A 21,325-nucleotide genomic window follows, 5' to 3' on the forward strand; every position below is an offset into this window, starting at 1 on the left:
GTAATTCCCAAACCCAACATAGACAAGCTTGTATACAGCTATATTTGGTAGTTGAATAACAGCACATAACTGACAATTTCGGATAAAATCTGTGTTAATCCGCAGGATTCAGGAAAATCCACAATAATCGGACAGAAAATTCTGTTAGCAAACAGAACAAGCAATGTACGTGGGCATTTCCATCATACCCGCACTCCTGCCACTCCATGATTGGGGAGAAGCGCCTGATGGATTTGGATGTGGATTTCCTCCTCCACCCATACGAGGAGTTTCTCAAGAACTACACGATTAGGGATTGCATCATCCCTCCCTTAAAAGCGAAATGTGCCTTTTGGGGTCGAAAGGCGGCTCCTTTCTCTAACTTCCTCGGGTGGACCAGTGGGCTTGGCCCTGAGATATAGGCAGCTAGAGACATCTCTCTCTCTCTCTCTCTCTCTCTCTCTCTCTCTCTCTCTCTCTCTCTCTCTCTCTCTCTCTCTCTCTCTCTCTTGCTTATATGGAGGAATCTTCTCTTCTCCATGATACGAGTGGAACCAATCCGATCACCACTGTGAGCTTACCTTGCTTGCTGACAAAGTGAGTTCTAATCACAAGTCTGTATTATGGATGAGAGATTGTGGTTTCTTACATATAGTATGAGACTTTTTTTTTTCGCGGCCTAGATATGAGTTGGACAAATGGTCAACCCTCCTTAGATATAGAAACACTTTAAGTTTCACCGAACTTTTAACTGTCTAATCTAGGCTTCAAGCCATATGTGTAGTCGAACAATTGCTTCGAACCAAACGTCGCTAAGATCTGCTCCAAATGATTGCGTTGTCAAACTGTTCTTCCAAGCTAACCGCACTGTCAAGCCATTAACCGAATCGAGCCAAGCCACCAAACCGCAAACTACCAAATAATTTCTTCACAATATTGTTTAGGATTGGAGTTGAACTCATAACCACCTTTGTCAGGAGCTAGATATAATATCAAACTGAAATTCCCAAAGTTGTGGATACGAATGTAAGATAGTATTATTTTGCTACAATATTTTCTGTTTAGATTTTGAAGATATCATAATTACTGCTGCATTCTTCAAGATACTATAATTTTCTATCATAATTATTATGTTTTCTTCTCAAAAACTAATAGTTTGTTAACTAAATATAATTAATCATGATTAAAACAACTTAGATTCAAAAAGATTATTTTGTCTTGTCATAAATTGTTTAAAATAGTTTAAAAGCTATCCAATAATTTATCTTGATAACGTTATGACAGACAAAAAATGTTAGAGAAATATTTTACACAGAAAGAATAATATTTTAATTATTTATATATATTTATTAGCTTTAAAAATATTTTATTAAAGATTAACTATAATAGTAATCCTGAAATACTCTACAAATTTTAGGAGCACTTATGATATTTAATATATAACGGGCAGTTATGATATTTTGAAAGCTTCTAAATTCTAATAGCAATAATGTCTATATATATATATATATATATATATATATTCGTGGGCTGAAGAGGAGAATAGAGGGAGGATAGCCACGACTTTTGATGCATTCTTCTTCATTCGGATATTATCTAACGGGTCCTTTCGGATCTACCATGATCCGACCCGTTTATGTTTTCTCAACTGCGCCGCAGGTGTACGTTACACCCCCCACACCTCTCTCTCTCTCTCTCTCTCTCTCTCTCTCTCTCTCTCACTTTGCCTTCTTTGAGTTTTAAACCGAACTTACCTTTATACTTTTAATTGAAATGCATAATATAACTCAGTGCGATTCTAATTCTTTTGTTGACATTATCATTTCATCTTGAGTTCTGAAGTGTTTAGATGAGAACCTGCTGAATGGAATCATTACTCTTTGCTTCTTGATGAAGTACTAGTGAGACGTTCTAAGGAGATCAGGGCAAGAAAAAAATATAGCTGAACTCCTTTCAGAGTTTGCTGCTAATTGTTTGTTAGAAGAAAGAGTTACTCTCTGCCTCCTTTTCTGTTTGTTGGCATACATTACAGTTTGAGATCCTTGTACAGTCCCTTTTCAATTCTTTTTTTTTTTTTTTTTTTGGCATTCAATTGTATTAAATCTTTCAAGAAAACAGAACAGAGAAAGCTTATTTAGCTAATCAGCATTCGAGCAGCAGCTACCTTTGTTGCTGGCGCTGTTTAGCGAAAATGGTTGATTTAATCATTCATCTGAAGGAGCATAAATCTGATCTTTTGTGAAGATATTAAAGTTCAAATGAAGAGTATCATCTTAAGGTCAATGCTGGGGGATCTTTTTTTGATAATCTCTCGCGACGGTGGCAAAACGTTCCAAGCCATTCGCGAGCAATCCTTCGAGGAAGGGTTTCAGTGCCTGAACACATACAGATGATTCACACAGAAATCATACTTTATAAAGTTAGATTGGTATATTATATGTGTACTCACCGATGCAACTGGAGCTAAAATTTCAGGAATTTCATATGAGACGGTCAACTGCATTGCAGGGAAAAAAATGAGGAAAAAGTCATATTGAGAGGAATGGATGCTGAATCATCTCAACAAACAATCGATGAGATGATATCAGGAAGAAGAACTTGAAATATAATAAAAAAGTAGAATATCATTTGAACTCACTTGGACTCTACACGCAGATGGGCCTATTGGAAAAAATCGAACAGCACCCCTGCAAGGACAAGAAATTGTTTTTTTGACTGCAATTGATTTCAAAAAACATAATATGAAGTGAATTATAAAATTTCAAACTCCCCGTGCGAGACTGGTTTCATCATACTGAAAGTTTTGGATATCAAGGAGTTGTAAAATTCCAAAACTTCCATCCAAGTTCATGTGCTTTCTTATCATTCTTAATAGGAAGATAGGGCATGTGGAAATCTTTGTCTACTTCATTTTCAAATGGCTGCAGAAATTTGTCTGTTGTAAAGCTTGACTGAATATACCAGACATTCTCAAAACGCAAATGGTTTTGAAAGGTAGTGGTCACAATTTAGTCTAATGCCTAAATACTATATTCATACCAGAGATTTTCTAGTCTGTAAGGGCTACTACGGCACCACCGCCTGACCCCTACAGTACGAGATCGCGGAATCTACTGGTCACCTTCCGCTAGGTGTGAGTTCAAAAGGCCTTACGGGACTCTCTGCTTCCAGTCCTTGGAGCATCATCCATCTCAGATTATTGGTTCTGCTTGGAGAAGGAAGAGAATCCCCATCCACCTCCGCGGAGCCTGTGAGCACCTCTTCAAAGTATTATGGTGTCTACTCTGGAGGGAAAGGAATAGGAGGATCTTCTCGAAGAAAGCCAAAACCCCTTCAGGTTTCAAATCCCTCTTTGATTTGGAGACTTCGGATTTCTTTTCCCCTTCCTCCAAGATCTCCTCTGAACTGTTCTCATACTTCATTTCCCTGTAACCCTTTCTCTATAACTTTTTATTTTATTAATAATATATAACTGGTGCTGCCCACTTCTCTCGAAAAAAGGAAGGATAAATAACTCCTCTATAACTCCTTAGCCTTAAACAATAACTTCTATATGAGGAGTTATCCTTGTCTTAGAAAGGCACAAACACACCAAAAAGCAAGATAAAAGCAATTAATTTCAACAGAGTTGACAAGAAGAAGGGAAACATAGAGAAAATGGCTATATTGAAATGCAACAGAAGTAGAAAGAATTTGAATGATCTAGTTTCTAAATTCTAAGTACCATAAATGCAAATGAAAACTCATGCTGAAAGTATATCTTGGCATTTTACCTATTGGGAAGACCTTCTAGAGATCGCCAGTGGATCTTCTGATTTGGGATTGGCTGTTACACATCAAATAAACAGAATTTACTTCTGAGGGAAAAATAGTATCTCGCAGGTTAATCTTATTGAATTCTCACCTGCATATTTCGGGCAAGCCAAGAGAATTCAACATCACGACCAAACACCTCATACTTTAGCGACCAGCGTGACAGGTCAGGTTTATCTTGTAAAATCTGTCAGTATCATCCAATAAAGCAGTATCAATTAAAATTGTTTCAGTGGAGCTTTTATGTATGACTTCAATAGAAACTTCAATTTTCTGGTATCTTCCTGTTATTTCCTGAAGAAAGTTCTCTGTATAAGTATATCAAGTCATCTGAGTCCTAAATAGTCTGCTTTTTTTCTTCTTTCTGAGATAGTGGGCTACTGCATTTATTTAGTAGTCCAATTATTTAATTAAAACAGTCTGGTCTAAACCAGTAACATTTCACCAATAGAAGAAAGAACACTTATATATGAAGTCATCAAAGCTTCACGGCTATCATGCACTTGAAAAATTGTCATGGGCTCACATAGGCAGCAAGTGAAATGGGGGTAAGTACAACTCCCTGGCAGAAACGAAATTCAAAAACATCTAGTGGGAAGAGTTGGCAATTAAGAAAATAAACCATGATGCAAAAGTTTTTTTTTTGGCAGAAAAGTTTTTCAGATATAATTTGATATGTAGTTCCTTTTCTGCCTGTTCTTCTATTCATACAACACATAATCTGCTTACAAAAGTTAAGGCATGTGATATAGAAAAGTTTCAAATCAGAAAATAGAAGAAATGGACTCAAAAATGATAGAGAGCACCTTAACAGATGAGATAAATGGCATCCATTGAGGAATGGTCTCACGATCTGAATAACATTGATAGGCTACTGAACAAGGAACGGCAACCTCAATCTCAGAGCTGCACGCAAGTAAACATTCAGTTTTCATATGGTTTACTATGATTATAGTCAATCTCAATCTTGTCAATGCAGTATGTCTTTAATTAGAGGCTCAGGTTAATATGAACAACATGGATCTAGAAAGTATTGATTTAAACAGCAGATAGCTCCATCTATGAAGCATACGAGTTGATGCAAGTGATATCTCCATAGTGAACCAGCTCTTGCAGGAAGAAGCATGATGCAGTATATCAAGTGCAATGATAATGGACACAAGACATAGATGAATTGCTACTTAGCCTTAAACAATATTCCAGTAGAATGCTGGAGCATTTGCATCACATTAGCAAGAAAATTCCCTTCGATCAGTAATTGTGCACATTGTAGACGGCAAATCTTTTAGCCCACTTCCAGTTTGAAAAACCAATCTATTGGTAAACTTCATCAGGTGTTTATACTCAATGATAAAACTTAATTACAAGATTCTGTCTTCTAAATATTCAGTTTCTCGTATATAATTCTAATTCATTTCTACTGCAAATAATAATTCAAATCTCTGAAAAAAAAAAACAAAGGGGACATGATGAATTCCTGTGTAGTCTAACATGGAGGGTTGTAGCTGGGGACATAGCACATCCCAGTAGGAGAAGTTGAGAAGCTTACCAATCTTTGGCAATGGCTCACGGGTTTAGTTTAGAATATGGGAAGCTTGCAGCCATTTTGCAAAGACTGTTGGATGAAGATGAAAAGAAAGGAGAGGAAAAGATATATAATAGTAAGATGATTTTGCAACAGCAATCATCTAGTCAACATTAAAGACAAACCTGATAATTCCCAAACCTAACAAAGGTTATACTGTCTACAGTTATGTTTTGTAATTGGTTAACACTAATCACAGTGCTTAACTGACATTTTTATCGGATTCTGTATAAAATCTGAAGGATTCAGGAAAATCCATAATAATCCGATAGAAAATTCTGTTATATTAAAAAAAGCAAACTAAAGTTAATCAGCAAGTGAATTACATCATAGTTATAATATCTATATCAACCCAATATTATAAAGACAAAATTGATGCCTGAAATATGTAAGAAATCAGTATCTTCAACTAAACATATATAACATCTGGATCAACCCAATTGGACCAATAGCCTTGTAGCATCAAAACAAGAACAGCAATATGACAAGAACAACTAATCCAACAAGAGGAGTAAATTTGACACATGAATGATGCCAATTAATCAAATCGACGATATATGACAGAATGGGCATATGAGCATCGAGGGGTTATACCTGCACTCTTGCCACTCCATGACTGGGGAGAACTTCCTGATGGATTTGGAGGTCGATGACCCCCTCCTCCTCCCATACGAGGAGCTTCTCAAGAACAACTCGATTGGGAATTGCCTCAGGGCCCCCCTAAAAGAGAAAAGTGCCTTTTGGGGATGAAAGGCGGCTCTTTTCTCCAACTTTCTCAAGTGGGTCAGTGGGCTTGGCCCTGAGATATAGGTAGCTGCAGACATCTCTCTCTCTCTCTCTCTCTGTGTGTGTCTCCGGGAACAGTGGCGGTTGTTACAGGAGACACCTAAATCGGTAAATTAAATCCTATATGAAGGAATCTCCTCTCCACCATGAATAAGAAAGGATCCAATCACCACATGTGAGCTTACCTGCCTCCCTATTCCTTGCCATCTTGATCCAACTATTCCATATTAGGGGGGGATTTATTCCGAAATAAGTTTTATCACAGGGATTGGATGAGAGAAAGTGACGAATCCTATCAGACTGGATCCAATCGCCAAGGTTGTGGATGTGATTGGTTAGTAAGCTAAAGCTGAAGTACAATGTTGGTCTGATATTTTCTATTTATTCGGATTAAAAATAAAAAATGGGCTGAAGAGGAGAATAGACTATGGAGGGCACTTCTTCTTCGTTCGGGTGGTAACTAACGGGTCCTATTAGTAGCAACCGTGATCCGACCCGTTTATCTTTCCTAAAACTGCGCCGCGGGGTATAAATTACAGCTTCCGCCATTCTCCATCTCCACCCTTTTTAAACCCCCCGGTTCGTTTCTTCTCTTTCTTCGCACATTTCTACCAACTCTCACGCACACCTCGCGTCCTTCCTCCTCTTCTTCGCCGGCTTCGGGTAGAGCAGGGGCTCGTCTCCGGAAGCTGCGGAATTGGGTGCAAGAGACGATTCTAAGATTTGTTACGCAGTCTTCTTGCGACTCGGAATCGCGAGGTAATCTCTTTCTTGAGACCTCGTCTCTTTTGCCGATCACGTTCTATTTTCTTCGATTCTTTCTCTAATTTGGTCGGATGATCCCTTGCTCCCGTGGTTTCCAGGTTTTCTCTTTGTCCGTCTAAACTCTGACATCCTTCGATTGAATTTATAATATAATTCAATGCGATTCTAATCTTCTTCTTTTTTTCTTTTTTTCTTTTTTTGACATGATCATTTCATCTTGAGTTTTGAAATGTCAGATGAAAAGTTGTTGAGATCAAATAAAAACATTACCATTTTCTTCGTGACTAAGTACTGTGAGATGTTCTAAGGAGATTAGGGGACGAAAAATTATAGCTAATTTCCTTTCAGAATGTTGTTAATTAGAAGTGTACCTCCTGCTTCCTTTTCTGTTTGTTGACATACTTTTCTTTTTCTTCGTTTTGTTGCTTTTATTGATTGAGATTTGAGATCCTTATACAATCCTATTTCCCGTTTTCATTTTTATTAAACCTTTCAAGAAAACAGAACAGAGAAAGCTTATCTAGCTAATCAGCTTTTGAGCAGTAGCTATTTGTTGTTTGTCTGTGCTGTTTAGTGAAAATGGCTGATAGGCTGAATGTTGACACAAAACCGGTCCCTGGAGGTGAATCTAGTGGTTATACGATCGATCTCGAGAACCTCAGCAAGCGCCTGAAGGAGTTTTACAATCATTGGAGCAAGCATAAATCTGATCTATGGGGTTTGTCTGATGCTATTGCAATTGCTAGCCCACCTACTTCTGAACATTTTCAGTATCGAATATCCTCAGCTTTCAACTTCTGGTTGCTTGGCTATGAGTTCTCAGAAACCATAATGGTTTTCATGGACAAGCAGATCCACTTTTTATGTAGCCAGAAGAAGGCCAACCTGCTTGAAACCCTCAAAGGATCTGCTAAGGAGGCTGTTGGGACCGATCTTGTGATACATGTTACAGCTAAGAGCGATGATGGTTCCGCCTTGATGGAGGAGATAATACACCTAGTTCGTGCTCAGACTGAATCAGATAGTCCAGTCGTTGGTTACATTGCGAAGGAGGTGCCTGAAGGGAAACTTCTTGAAACCTGGTTCGAGAAGCTAGCTGAGTCGGCATTGGAGATTGGCGATGTAACAAATGGCTTATCTGATTTGTTTGCTGTCAAAGATGTCACTGAGCTCACTTGTGTGAAAAAGGCTGCGTTTCTATCATCATGTGTGATGAAAAATTTTGTTGTTCCTAAGCTAGAGAAGATCATTGATGAGGAAAAGAGGATCTCTCATTCTGAGCTGATGGACGATGCAGAGAAGGCTATACTTGTTCCAACTAAGGTCAAGGTCAAGCTTAAGGCAGAAGATGTTGGTCTATGCTATCCTCCTATCTTGCAGAGTGGAGGTAAGTTTGATCTCCGGCCATGTGCTTTGAGCAATGACGATGATCTTTACTATGGCCCAACAAGTGTTATCATTTGTGCAATTGGCTCAAGGTACAAGAGCTATTGCTCAAATATTGCCAGAACTTTTCTGATTGATGCTACTCCGGCTCAGATTAAGGCATATGATGTTCTCCTAAAGGCTCATGATTCTGCAATAGCTGCCCTGAAGCCAGGCAGGAATGTCAGTGAAGCTTATCAGGCTGCAGTTGCAGTGGTTGAGAATGAAAGTCCAGAGCTTCTCCCTAATCTGACGACATCGGCTGGAGCTGGCATTGGCCTTGAGTTCTGTGAATCTTGGTTGGCCTTGAATGCGAACAATGATCGTACAATCAAGACAGGGATGGTCTTTAATGTTTCACTGGGTTTTCAGAATCTGCGAGCTGAGACGAACAATGAGAAAACAGAGAAGTTCTCTTTGTTGCTGGCTGATACAGTTATTGTTACTGAAGAACTTCCAGCAGTCTCAACTGCCATTTGCTCCAAGGCAATTAAAGTTGTTGCTTTCTCATCTGATAAAAAGGAGGAAGAAGAGCACCCCAGGCCCAGATCTGAAGCAAATAGAACCTAGGCATTTACATCTGAGGCAACTCTTAAGTCAGATGAACTACGAAGGCTGCAACAGGCCAATCTTGCTTTGAATTGGTGCATGAGAATAATACATACTAGTGTACAAAGAGTATCACAAAATTTGTAGATCATTTTCTTTTATCCAAGTTGAGACTTGCAATTCTGAAATGTACTTCTAGTTTCACGCATAGAAACGTTTGCTACTAAAGAAATATAATGAATTTGCTTAAATGTGGGTCTTCTTTTGCATGCCTGCCTCTTTAAAATCTTTTATTTTACGCATAAATCTCTTGATATTTGCATATATGCCTAATCTATAGTTCCTTTGTTTCCTTACTCTTCCACATACACTCAATGCATTCTACTCTTAGAGCGGTATATACACGTAAACAAAAGTAAGTGAATTTTAATCAATTACTAAAGCATAAGGTAAGGAAGGAGCAGACACAATTTGAAACAAAATTAGATGATTGTACATACAAATACCTACCGAAGTACCCTCGTCTTCCCTCACCTAACTCCTGTCAGTCGAGTGGTCTCGAAGCCCTATGGGTCGGTATAAACCATGCCGGCTCAACTTGTACTTAAAAAACGAGCCAGGCTCGATCAAGGCTCAAATTATGATTTCAAGTTGTGCATTGGCACAACTAGGCGTTGGTTATATTTTGATTTGTTTCTACGAAGTGTTAGAGTGTAATTGAGCCGAGCTCTATCAATCAAATTTAGCTTGCAATTAATTTTAAGCACAAGGCAAATAGTCAAGCTCGAATTGCTAATAAGATTTAATTTGAGTAAACTACGATCCGCTGGATAGGTAAAATAAAGCCTGTTCTAAAACAAGCATAATTGAAACCCGGTGGTCTGAGTTTGTTGGACGGTCACGATTAGAAGGCACAACACAAGAGGCCCCCATTTCGTATTGGTTGAGTTTGTGGACGGTGACGATGCGATCTTTGTCGGAAATCAAAGTGCCCCCGTGAATCTCGTAGCACCCCGGGGCGCGAAATCACGTGAAGCAAGCTCCCGTGAGATCACGTGCTTCGCCTACGTGGCCCGCACCGCCTTTAGACGCCATTCGTCCCAAGTGGGTCCTGCGCATCAAAAGTACACGTGTCGGCCCGGGATACCATCTTACCAATTCCGCACGGCTCGTCTCGAACACTAGGGAATGGGATAAAGCAGAGAACCAGCTGTTTTAACCAAACATAGAACACGGATATTACCCAATAGTTTATTTCGCACGTATTCACACTCTCCTTTTATATCTACGCCTCCGCCTCTCTCGCTTCGGCTCCCTCTCTCTCTCTTCCCCCCCCCCCCCTCCATTTCTTCTCTCTCTTTCTCCTTTTGCGGGCCCCACCTACCGGCGATTCCCGTTACCGCCCGGCCGATCCGATCCCCTCGCCACCCGCTTCCACGTAAGGATACCAGTCATTCTCTCTCCTCCCTCCGTCCTAGGGTTAGGGCTTGAGATCCCAGGTCGTGGAGTTAGGGTTTCCGGCGATCGTAACATTTTTTGTTCGTTTTCCACTGTCTCCTGCTGTCGCATCTGGAATTCGTGTATCTCCGCGTATTTTCTGTTGATTTCGTACGCTAGGTGGTGTTGATCCAGGTGGTTTGGATGATTTCATTTACGGGTGTCAGGGTCGATCGTTTCTTTCATTGATGATTAAGTCGGTGGATTTGGTGTAGAATTGACTCGTTGTTTACCACCGTCTTCTTGCAAACTGGATTTCGAATCTGATGTTATAACACAATGGAGATCAGCTTCGGAGCTAGCCATAACACTCTTAAGATTTACTAAATATTGTTAGAAATTTTTTATGATATATCTTTTCATCATCCAATTTCTCTTCCGACAAGTGCATTATGTGATAATTTTTGGGTTTGTCTGGAAGAGTGAAGCATGCAATACTTTGTACAAGATTTATTGCTTCAAGAACTTCATAGGCCATCCATCTCTTTTATGAGAATTTGGTGTTTCTTAATCCTGTCTTTAATGTTCAACTTCCTAATCCTTTGGGCTCTGATATATGATAAATAAGACAATTAGAAAAGCCTATTAGAAGAAAGAACACCATGATTCCAATGATGTATCAAGTTGAAATATGCAATATCCTTTGAGCTAAGTATCATTTATTGAGACAATGAAAGCAAAAAAAGAGAAGGGATAATATTGTAGAACTATATTCAGCTAACCTCATTGTTAATTTCTCCTTTCAAGGTTAAATATATACTTTGGTGATCTTGTTGACACTCTGCTCAAGTTATGGCATCAAGTGCGCTGACAGCAGACCGAAGGTAATAGAAACTAAGCCTATTTTCAAGCTATTCTTAGTCTGATACCAATTCTGAGAATCTGATCAGTGCTTAATGAATTCAAATTCCCTTAAAATTTGACCTAGCATATCTTGGTTTTTGATCAATTTATTTTCTTGGCCAATCCTATATTCTTCTCGAAGGCTTGTATTTATGCCCCTTATATAGATGATGTTATCTAATATCAAATTATGGAGTCTCGTCAGGGTGAATATGCAGCATTCAGTTGAAATTCCTGTGTGGCATGCACATCTATGCTTTCTCACAGACATGGGGCTTCTGGAGAAACATCAGATTATGAGGGATGAGATTTCCCGTAATATGTAATTCACTCTTAAGGGGGTTAATATGTAGATCAGATTACCTCTTTTTGAGGGGCATAGATGTGAAGATCTCTGCACTTTGCCCCTTGCTTTTTGTGATGCTTCCGCCATTTAATGGTTGCATGAGTCTACTATTCATCTAAATTGTGATAGGTGCACCTTTTTCATCCATCTATCTTGTTATAGTTTTTCTTTGTTACACCTGCACCTCTAGTTTATCTGTTGAGATTGTAGAATCACTATCTTTGTCAATACTTTCATAGCCCCTATGTTGTTTAAAATGTTGGGTTGAATGGTAGTTTTATTCTATTTCCTATTCTCACAGATGGGCTTCTTCGCGAAAATCTGGCATGACAGTTTTGGGCAAAGTTCCAAAACCCATTAATTTACCCAGTCAAAGGTAATATCTATTTTTTTTCTTCAAATAATAGGTTATATGTTTGTTGTTGACAATTTATAGCCACTTCATTTTGTTGATTAATTCATGTTTACTTTTGAGTTTTGAAGGTTGGAAAACAATGGCTTGGACCCCACTGTGGAAATTGTTCCCAAGTAAGCATATTTTCCCATCACTCTTATCTTCTCTGTATAATTAAATTCTCAACGGTTTAATATCCTTGTGGTTTTAAGTCCTCTAGTGATTTTGAAAATTCTTGTTTAAGTTCAGTAGTATTGTGGTGTCATGTGACCTTTGGTGCATATATTAGGGGGACACTCACTTGGGGTACCAGAGCATCTTCTGCGGCATCAAATGCATGGAATTCATCGACTGTATTATCTCCTAAAGCAGATGGAGGTGTGGGTTCACCTAGCCATAATGGGCGCCCGTCTTCTGGTGGAAGTGGTACCCGGCCTTCTACAGCTGGTAGTGACAAATCCCAGGACTCTTGTTCATGGGGTCCAACTTCGCGCCCATCGACAGCATCAGGTTTATTGATGTCTAATCACATATCAGTTATTGCGACTCGTCCTCGAAGTGCAGAAACAAGACCAGGTAGTTCCCAGCTGTCTCGTTTTGCAGAAAATTCAGGAGAAAATATAACTCCATGGGGAAAAGGAATGCCTGAGAAATTGGTACTTTCATATACTTGAATCTTGAATGTGCTTTTGTGAGATATGTATTACATTGTTGTAGACTTATCTCATTGGTCATTTATTTGCTCCCTCAGTCTGTGATCTCTTTGCGAGTATCTAATTTGATCTCTATTTTATAGGGCTCTACACCATCTAGTGGCTTCACTCTGACCTCGGGGGATTTTCCAACTCTTGGCTCGGAAAAGAATTCTGAATTACATGCTCAACGAGGTATTATACCTATAATTTTGTTCTCAAATGTTCTAGTAGATTATATATTTTAGCTATAAGGATTAGGAATTTCATGTCTAAACAGTATCTTGAAGAGATAGGTTTGGAAAATGTTCATGTAGCCAATTTTACTAATTTAGGACATCGCACTCACATTGTTGTTGTGTATTTACATTTTTGCCAAGTAGTAATAATATGCTGTTTGCTGTAATTCAGAAATTGCTTGGAAGGATATTGTTGCATGTTTGGTTAGCCTGCCGCTCTAACGGAACTTCCGTTCTTCCCCTGTTTCCTTGTGTTCTTTCTGTAAGGACCAACTTGGATATTTATTTAGACCTTGTTGGTATTGTAGAGTTATCTGCTTGAATCTGCGCTGCATCTCATGTGGGACAAAACCTGATTAGTTGAAGAAGCAAGATATTTGTTGATGGAATGATGATCGTTCTTTTATTTTATGCTATATAACATTTGGAACTTGGCATTCTTAAGATATTTTGTGGAATTGGAACATCTCCTTAGTGTTTTATACCTGTACTTACCTATATCAGCATAGTTCAGTATTGGGATAAGTAAACAAACATATAGCTCCACTAAGCACTTGCTAAGGAATGGCGGTGCAAACATTTTTATTTTACAAATTTAGGGATCTACGGAAAGTTGCAAGGTTGGATGGTAGGCTCTTCTTTGCAATGTATTTCTTTACTTTTTTGTTTTTGTTCTATCATGTGTTTTTTTTTTTCAATTCTTTCCCGTATCAAAGAGCTGCACAGGACAATTCAATGGCCATCTAATCTTATTGGGTGCCTCAGCTGCTAAAGCAAATAACCTGCTGCATGCTGAAGCTTAGGCTTTTTGCTTTGCCTTAATTAATCAAGACCTAGGATTACAACATCACAAATCTTCTTACCAAAGCTGGGTGTAAAACTCTCGTCAACATTCTTCACTGCAGGTTCCGCTCTCCTTAAAGATGGCAGCATATTTTTTGAATATTCAACAACTTTGTCCTTTTTTCTCTTTTGCTTTATTCTCTCACTGCTTTGAGGAAAGTAATTGGACAACAATGTATTAGAATAGATGTCTGAGTACGAACCCTGCCATACTCATTTATTATTTTAATATATAAAACCTTCATTTATTTAATACAAGTCCACTTTGGCCCTCTCAAAATGTCTCAATTCTAGAAGTGAAAGGGAAAGTTAGAATATAAAATATAAAAATTACCATTCTCAAATAGCATAAACTTTTAGAATAATTAGTAAATTAACTTAGTACCAGGAGGTCATATGTTTAAATCTTGTCATGCCAATACTAACAAAATCCTAAACTGAACGATTAACTTTTTGCATCTGATTTCTTTTTCAAAATATTATTGTCTGCAGTATATAATCTTATATTAGTGTTTCTGTTTGGTGAAGCACTACTGTATTTGAGATTCTATTTGATTTCCAAGTTTGAGAGTGATCTAAGTTGTCTAACTCTTCAACTTTCAGAATCTGAGAGGAGATCTCCATATACTATTACATAGTTCTATGTTATTAGGTACTTATGATCTGGGAGTGGCAGTGCGAATGAGTAGAACTTCTATATTAATGATGGAGCATGATAAGCATCTTGCTTTTCTTTTTTATAGTTGCATTACATTGTTTGTTTTGGGCACAGTAAAATTTGATAGTTTAATGGTATTATGGATAGAAAGTTTAACCAAGTACACATTATCAATCAAAAAGAGAGAAATGAGCAACAAACTAGAGTAAAAAAATGTTATTAAGTGACAAGAATGAATGTAGTTCGAAGGTGGAACACCATCAGGATGAAGTGAGACATTTTATATTGACCTTTTACAAGGGATAAAATATGCAGGCTTTATTGGTTATACTACACAATTTTTGGCATATATCTAAGATGTGAAATCATATTCCATAGTGCATTGGATGTGATCTTTGCCGACTAAGATTAAGAGAGTATCAGATTTGGACTGGGATGGTGTGAAATTGAGATTCATTGCCTTCCAATTGATAATTTGACTTGTGCCAGATGCTAATGCAATTGGTTACATGATTCTTGAAGCATGGATCTTTCATGGTGTCGAGGCATGAATGTCATCGAAACTTCCAATGTTCAGAAATTCTGAAGATGAATACATTGGTGCCACCCTTTAGGTACATTAGTGGAGAGCTAGACTTTTCACTAAGAAAGTCAGCAAAAGAGTGGGGCTCATTTGTATCTGTTTCAGGCTTTAATATATTCTGCTGTGATTTGTAAGTGTTACTCCTGCAACATAAAAACATTGTGTAAACTATTTAAATAATCACACGTGTTTCCTTTTTGCTTGACTGTTGGCACTTGGCATACATTAACTGTAAAATAATGGAGTTTTGGTTACTACTTGGTACCATCATTTTTCTTTGAGCTCTACCACTGGTATTCATAGGTATTCTTGGTGCATTTAATATAATTGAAGAAACAGGCTGTGATGAGCAGAGTTATGAATATTTTTATGTATAAATTAGTATTAGTTATGTGAACTCTGGGAAAATATATACTTGGTTACATGCTACTTAATTCTTACATGTCATCCAATTAGCAGGCCATAGTTTGCAAGGACGTCCTACTTCTGGTTCTGGTAGAGATTTAACATCTAAAGAAGGTCCTGTTGATGGTTAGTTTACATACCAGACAGCTTAATCATTAAAGATAGCTTGTTTTACCATTGTGATTGCCTTCTTTCAGTCCTATCATATAATGTCAATGTTTTTCATGATTACGTTGGTTTCTGTTTTCTTCTTGCAGGAGATTGTAATCTACATGCATCTCGCAAGCATGGGGACATGGATACCCTGAATACAGATAAAAGTTCACACGTTGGAGATGGGTCACAACCAAATGCAAACTGGCATAGAGAACTCAAGCAGTCACAGCCATACAACTTAAACATGGCACCTCACCATTTTGATTCATGGCGTGCGCCTTTGGCTCGTCCTCCTGATGGTAATTGGCCTAGAGTTGGGGCACCAGGTGGTCCATATAGACCAGGAGTAGCTAACCCTGGTGGTTTTCCTGTTGATCCTTTTGTTTACTATCCTCAGTTCCAGCTTAACTCTGAGGCTGCTCTAAGGCCAGGAGCTGGACAAGGAGGATACCACCCTAAACCTGGGGAGGCATATAATCCTCATCTGCCTCCAAATTCTTATATGGGTGCTGGTCATCCTGTTCTCCCTGCTACACCTGGAGTTTACCATACCCCAATCCCTTTTGATGGCTATTATGGGCCCCCACGAGCAAACTTTTGTGGTACTGGTGAAAGAGAGGTTCCTTTCATGGGAGTGACCAACCAACCAATAGTTCTTAACCAACACACAAATCATAATGACAAGCATGACCCAGGACAGTTTCAGAGAAGATCTGGTAAACATGATCGACTAGTGCCCTATGAGAAAATTGAATCTGACAGAACTCATGGACAATACAAGGTCCTACTTAAGCAGCATGATGGCTGGGAAAGTAGTCATGCACAAGAAAGAAAAGACCAAGCTGTAACAACTCATCTGTCACATCCTGATGGAAGTGTGCCAGCAGAAACAACGAGGGAAGCTGAGAAGCATATGGATAGCAAAAAAGATAAAGTACCTTTGAAACCAGAACCTGATCTAAAAGATCTTCCCGGTGCAGCTAGTAATTGGAGAGGCTCTTCGAACAATGTAACTATAGAACTGCAACAGAGTCCTTGTGAAGCAAATGATGGTGTCCTGTCAACTAAACCTAAAAGTACTTCTGTTATACATGATCAGCAGCCTGTTATTAGGAAGAATGCATCACTCATAGAAAAAATAGAGGGCTTAAATAATAAAGCTCGGAGTTCTCATATCCAGAGTGAAGTTGAGCAGTTATCATCCAAAGAGGACAAGGCCAAGTTCAAGGTTGTCAATGCGAAGACAGATCATCCTGCAAAAGTGGTATGCTCCAATGTTTCTCAAGCTGAGACTGCCGCTAAGGCAGCCCCAATTTCCTGTGAGGTGAATTTGTCTGCCATAGAGAGCTCCCAAAAAGTGCCTACTGATAGTAAAGTTGTCCTTGGAACATCAGAGCCAGAAGTTACTGAAGTTGGTAAATCTAATTCTTTGAAACCTGAAGTGACTCATTCACATGTGCATAAAAAAGCCAATACCAGAAGAAGCACATTTGATCAGCCTGCTAAATCAAGATCTAATATTCTGGCTGGTGATGACTTGACAAAAAAACATCCTGAAAGAGATTCTTTGGCAATAGCTAGCCCTGGATTGTCTGATCTGTACAACCAGTCTTGTGACGAGTCTAATTTAAAGGATTCACATAGTTCAACTGGTGGTGATACGCATCCATCTTCTTTGGATTCAGCTGAATACAAAACCCAGGTATGGAGTATTATCAGGCCCTTTTTTGTCATTGTTGGTCATAAGATATTTTGTATCTGTAGAAGTTACTATTCAGTATGAGGAAGTAGTTAGGTTTGTTCCAGAAGAGGAAAGGCCCATTTTTATGGATGAATTTTTCATTCATTTTTTTTTAATCTGTGGCTCCTTTGAGGGTTTACATGAACATAGTATTAATTGATAGAATTCTTGTTTTAGAGCAGAAGTATGCCCTTGCTAATGTTTATTTTTTTAAATAGAAGAAAATGAATCATTGCAGTTCCATTTTGTTGGGTAATCCTATATTGTTATGTGAAGAGTGAAGACTATATAAAATGGATTGGCAAATGATAGATCATATTAAAGAGGCTCTAATGTATTGGAAATTTGGAATTAATTATTGATCTTTGAATCCAGAAAATTGATGCCCGTTCTCCAGAAGTTCTAAGGAAAAATGATACTTCACATTTTCTTGTTACACGTGAAAGAAGCAATTGATTAGTGAACTTGACTTTCTGCTCCTTTTACTATATGCCTCCTCCGTAAATGCTAATGGATAATTTGTTTGTTGTTTCTACTTTTTGTCATATTATCTTTGATAGAATATACAGATGAAAGTCAAACTCAGAGTGTAGATTATATGTTGCATTTATAAGGAGTTGACCTATGGCAAATCTTGAAAAGTTGGCTTTATAAGCATATGCTATCCACAATGAGATAATATGTATGCTCATGTAGAATACATTACTATGTTGTACCATGATAGCTAACTATGGTAACTGGCTATGGGTCTTACATCACTGGTAATAATTATGTTAATATTGAGTTGATGGATTTTATTATTTCCTGACCGGTTCTAATGTTACTTGGTTGGCTTTCTCTTAGCGATCTAAATTGAAAGAGATAGCTGCACAGCGTGCAGAACAGCTGCAGAAGGAGGAGGAGGAGCGGACGAGGGAACAAAAGGCAAAAGCTCTTGCAAAGTTGGAAGAATTGAACAGGCGGTCGGCACAAACTGTGAAGAAGATGAATGATGCCCTGCCAGCAAGTGATACACAGAATAAACAAGGATCACAAGCAAGTACAGATGTTAAAGCTGATATGTTAACCAATGAATCTATTGATGGAGATTTAGCCGAGAACTTTGATGCATCTGCTCATGCAAATGATACTGAAGCTAGAGATGTAGCTGCAGCCGAGTTACCTTCTATATCCATAGGCTCAGAAGTTACATCTCAAGAATACATGATTCCTCATCACCCATCTGCAGCACATGAACAACAATCTGATACTGCAGCATCTATCACCCACAGAAGCATCGCACATTCACTTAACAGCAATGTTTCGAGGCATAAGCAGATGAGTTATAGGAGAAGACAGAACATCCCACAGGGAAAGCTACCAGGTGAGAAGCCAAATGTTACTGGGAATATGGACAACACACAGAATTTTGTTGAGGTTGATGCACAGACATCCACTAATGATGGGGTGTGCCGCTATGAAGATAGCTCTGTTCAACACAAAAAGAGAACTGGTAGGAACTCTAGGAACAAGAACAAGGTAGATGACAGTCCAGTGAGTTCATCATTACCATCTTTGGCAACTGAAGAGAAATCCGAAAAAGGTGCTAGTGATGATATGAAAATCCATCCCTCAGCACTGACTGCTGAAACTAGTATGGTTTCAGCTGGAAGTTCCAGTAAGACCACGGGAAGTCACAGTCTGACAGATGTAGTGCTTAGGACCACTGACCAAGGGTGGTCTAAAGTAACTCAAGAAGCACATGGTAAGATGAGCAACCAGTGGAAATCCCAACCTCCTAGACGCTCAGCAAGAAACCAGCAAGTTCTCAGGCCTGTAGACAAGTTTCAAGGGAGCGAGGCTACCATCTGGGCACCTGCCAAGCAATCAAACAGGAATGAGCAATCTGAGGAAGGCAACCAGAACATTGTGGATGCAACTGGCAGTCAATCATCTGGAAAGAATGAAAATGATTTGCCCAATGTTATGAAATCAAAGAGGGCTGAAATGGAGAGGTATATCCCTAAGCCTGTCGCCAAAGAACTATTACAGCAGGAGAACACTCTACAACCTTCTTCCCGCAACCAGGCTCCATCCTTTCATACATCGGGAAAACCGAATGTTGATATCAAGATTCCTGACAAGGGAAAAGTTGATGGATCAACAGTTGGAATACCAGAATATACTTCTGACACTAAGATTATGGAGGCTAACAAGCCTACCAGGCGTGGTAGGATGCATGCTTCTTGGCGGCAAAGGTGTTCAGCCGAATCTTCTGCTAGTTTTAGTGAACATCCAATCTCTTGCGGTAATGCTGAACATGTTCAAAAGCTCTCTGATCAGCACCAACCAAAACTCGACAACCCACCAGAAAAGCATCTTAAATCTGATGCCTGGGACATAACTGATGCTGATTCAGTGCTGACTGAACCAGTAACAACTCATGCTGCCATCAGGGACCAGGGAACTTCAGGTAGACAAAGGCAGGAGCAGATTAAGATTCATAGATTTGCAAGAAATAATTATGCTCAACATGATAAAAATATTGAAAGTGGAACAGGTGATTGTAGTTATATCCAATCTTCAGTCTCTGATTCCAATCAAGCTGAACTAAGAAATGCTTCAAAAGTGCCGAACAAGAATTCTGGCTCTGAACATACAAGGTCTCACTGGAAACCAAAACCTCACAGCTATGCCCAAAGCCATCAGAAGGGAAGTGGGAGCAACAATGGTCAAGGGGTTGTTTCTCAGGGTGATGTGTTTGACAAGGACCTTCCGTCTCAAGGTTATGGGAGTACTGTGCTTGACAAAAACAGTGTTGAAGTTCAGAATTACTGTATTGGTGATATCATGAATGAACGATGCCATGAAGGGGATATAGTAGAGAAGTCTGTGATGGATTCTACAAATGAGCATATCCATGTAGTTAACAAAGATGTATCAGATAAAGTTACATCAGAAGTAGAAGCTCAGACTGAGCAGATCAGTCAAGCAGCACACTGGCGAGGACAGCTGAAAAATGGTCGGTTCCCTAGAGGGCAAGAAGTGATTTACAGAGGAAAGGATTCTAGGCAAGATGTCAAGCAAAACCTTAGCACTAATGGAGAAAAGAGAAAGAATAACATCCGACTTGAATATCAGCCGGTTGGATCCCATAGTAAGCCTATTGATTTGTTCCAGCAGAAATCTAATGTCGAAGAAGTGCAGGAGGGTAATGCAGCTTCTGGACCATCTGGACCAAGGGACAGGGAACAGGGTCATAATCACTCACGTCGCAGTGGTCACTTTGTTAAGCGGAGCAGCGGTCCTGTTGGTGATTCTCATGTTGGAGAATGGAAATCAGGACATGCAAATTTGGAGCAATAACTGACTGAAAGGTGTTATGTGAATTTCTTACTGGATTAGTGACTTTTTAGTAGCAAAGATTTCTGTATAGAGTTTGTTCTGTCATCCGGCCGACAGCATGCCAAGGCCTAGTCAAGGTGACACCGAAACGCAAATGTTGTCTTGTTGGCTTTGGATTTTTCAGATGCTGAGTATTTTTGTCAATTTCCCTTTTTGCAGCCAACACTTTTCCTGAAGAAAACAATGGCACGATGACTAACACAACGCAAGAGCTGAATGAAGCTGATGGATTTACATGTTAAAGTTGGAGTACCGAGTGTTGCCTCTTTGAACGTTTAGTTAAATGCTTTACTTTGTTCTACTATCTGAGCCATGCCTGTTTCCCGTTAGATGTTAGCTTAACTGTGTTCAACTAGATATTGGGAGGAGCTTTATTTTTGGCTTTGATTGGACAATATATGTCTAGAATGTATTTGATTTGCCCCATGTAAACTACTATCTGAAATGATAAATTACTCTTTGCGAGGTCTATACCGTTGGAAGTTTTTAACAGATCTGGCACAAAACAAACAATTCTGAACCGGTTGCAAATTCACACCTAACTACCATACCTTTTTCTACCCTTCATTTGTCCATCTCAAGATGACAAAGTTCTACAATGTAAAAGAAGATTATGGATGATGGCCTCTGTATCGACTTTGT

General features: G+C 39.0%; 3 protein-coding genes across 5 annotated transcripts; 2 read left to right on the top strand and 1 right to left on the bottom strand.

Moving 5' to 3' along the window:
• Nucleotides 1–1,900: 1,900 nt before the first annotated feature.
• On the bottom strand, nucleotides 1,901–6,489 carry LOC140761649 (uncharacterized). Its single transcript, XM_073099072.1, has 8 exons — nucleotides 6,349–6,489; nucleotides 5,972–6,263; nucleotides 4,599–4,698; nucleotides 3,884–3,979; nucleotides 3,753–3,805; nucleotides 2,618–2,666; nucleotides 2,429–2,476; nucleotides 1,901–2,354 (listed from the first exon to the last, which is right to left on the bottom strand). Exons 1-8 carry the CDS (start codon nucleotides 6,368–6,370, stop codon nucleotides 2,259–2,261), a joined length of 756 nt encoding a protein of 251 aa, XP_072955173.1. The 5' UTR covers nucleotides 6,371–6,489; the 3' UTR covers nucleotides 1,901–2,258.
• An 81-nt stretch (nucleotides 6,490–6,570) lies between these two features.
• LOC140761648 (FACT complex subunit SPT16-like) lies at nucleotides 6,571–9,100 on the top strand. Its single transcript, XM_073099070.1, has 2 exons — nucleotides 6,571–6,922; nucleotides 7,503–9,100. The coding sequence occupies exon 2, from the start codon at nucleotides 7,508–7,510 to the stop codon at nucleotides 8,921–8,923; it is 1,416 nt and encodes a 471-aa protein (XP_072955171.1). The 5' UTR covers nucleotides 6,571–6,922; nucleotides 7,503–7,507; the 3' UTR covers nucleotides 8,924–9,100.
• A 1,124-nt stretch (nucleotides 9,101–10,224) lies between these two features.
• Nucleotides 10,225–21,154, top strand: LOC140761269 (protein MODIFIER OF SNC1 1-like). 3 transcript variants are annotated; one of them, XM_073098530.1, is made up of 10 exons: nucleotides 10,225–10,340; nucleotides 11,147–11,223; nucleotides 11,890–11,964; nucleotides 12,072–12,116; nucleotides 12,272–12,638; nucleotides 12,779–12,869; nucleotides 15,454–15,528; nucleotides 15,660–17,260; nucleotides 18,143–20,760; nucleotides 20,843–21,154. In XM_073098530.1, exons 2-9 carry the CDS (start codon nucleotides 11,192–11,194, stop codon nucleotides 20,642–20,644), a joined length of 4,788 nt encoding a protein of 1,595 aa, XP_072954631.1. In that variant the 5' UTR covers nucleotides 10,225–10,340; nucleotides 11,147–11,191; the 3' UTR covers nucleotides 20,645–20,760; nucleotides 20,843–21,154. The 3 variants fall into 3 exon arrangements, with proteins under 3 accessions (XP_072954631.1, XP_072954632.1, XP_072954634.1); XM_073098531.1 differs by having other exon boundaries at nucleotides 15,457–15,528; XM_073098533.1 differs by lacking the exon at nucleotides 15,454–15,528.
• The last annotated feature ends 171 nt before the right edge of the window (nucleotides 21,155–21,325 follow it).

This window comes from Typha angustifolia, chromosome 6, assembly GCF_048772165.1.
Source record: "Typha angustifolia cultivar Huaian chromosome 6, ASM4877216v1, whole genome shotgun sequence".
In the NCBI taxonomy this organism is placed as follows: Eukaryota; Viridiplantae; Streptophyta; class Magnoliopsida; order Poales; family Typhaceae; genus Typha; species Typha angustifolia.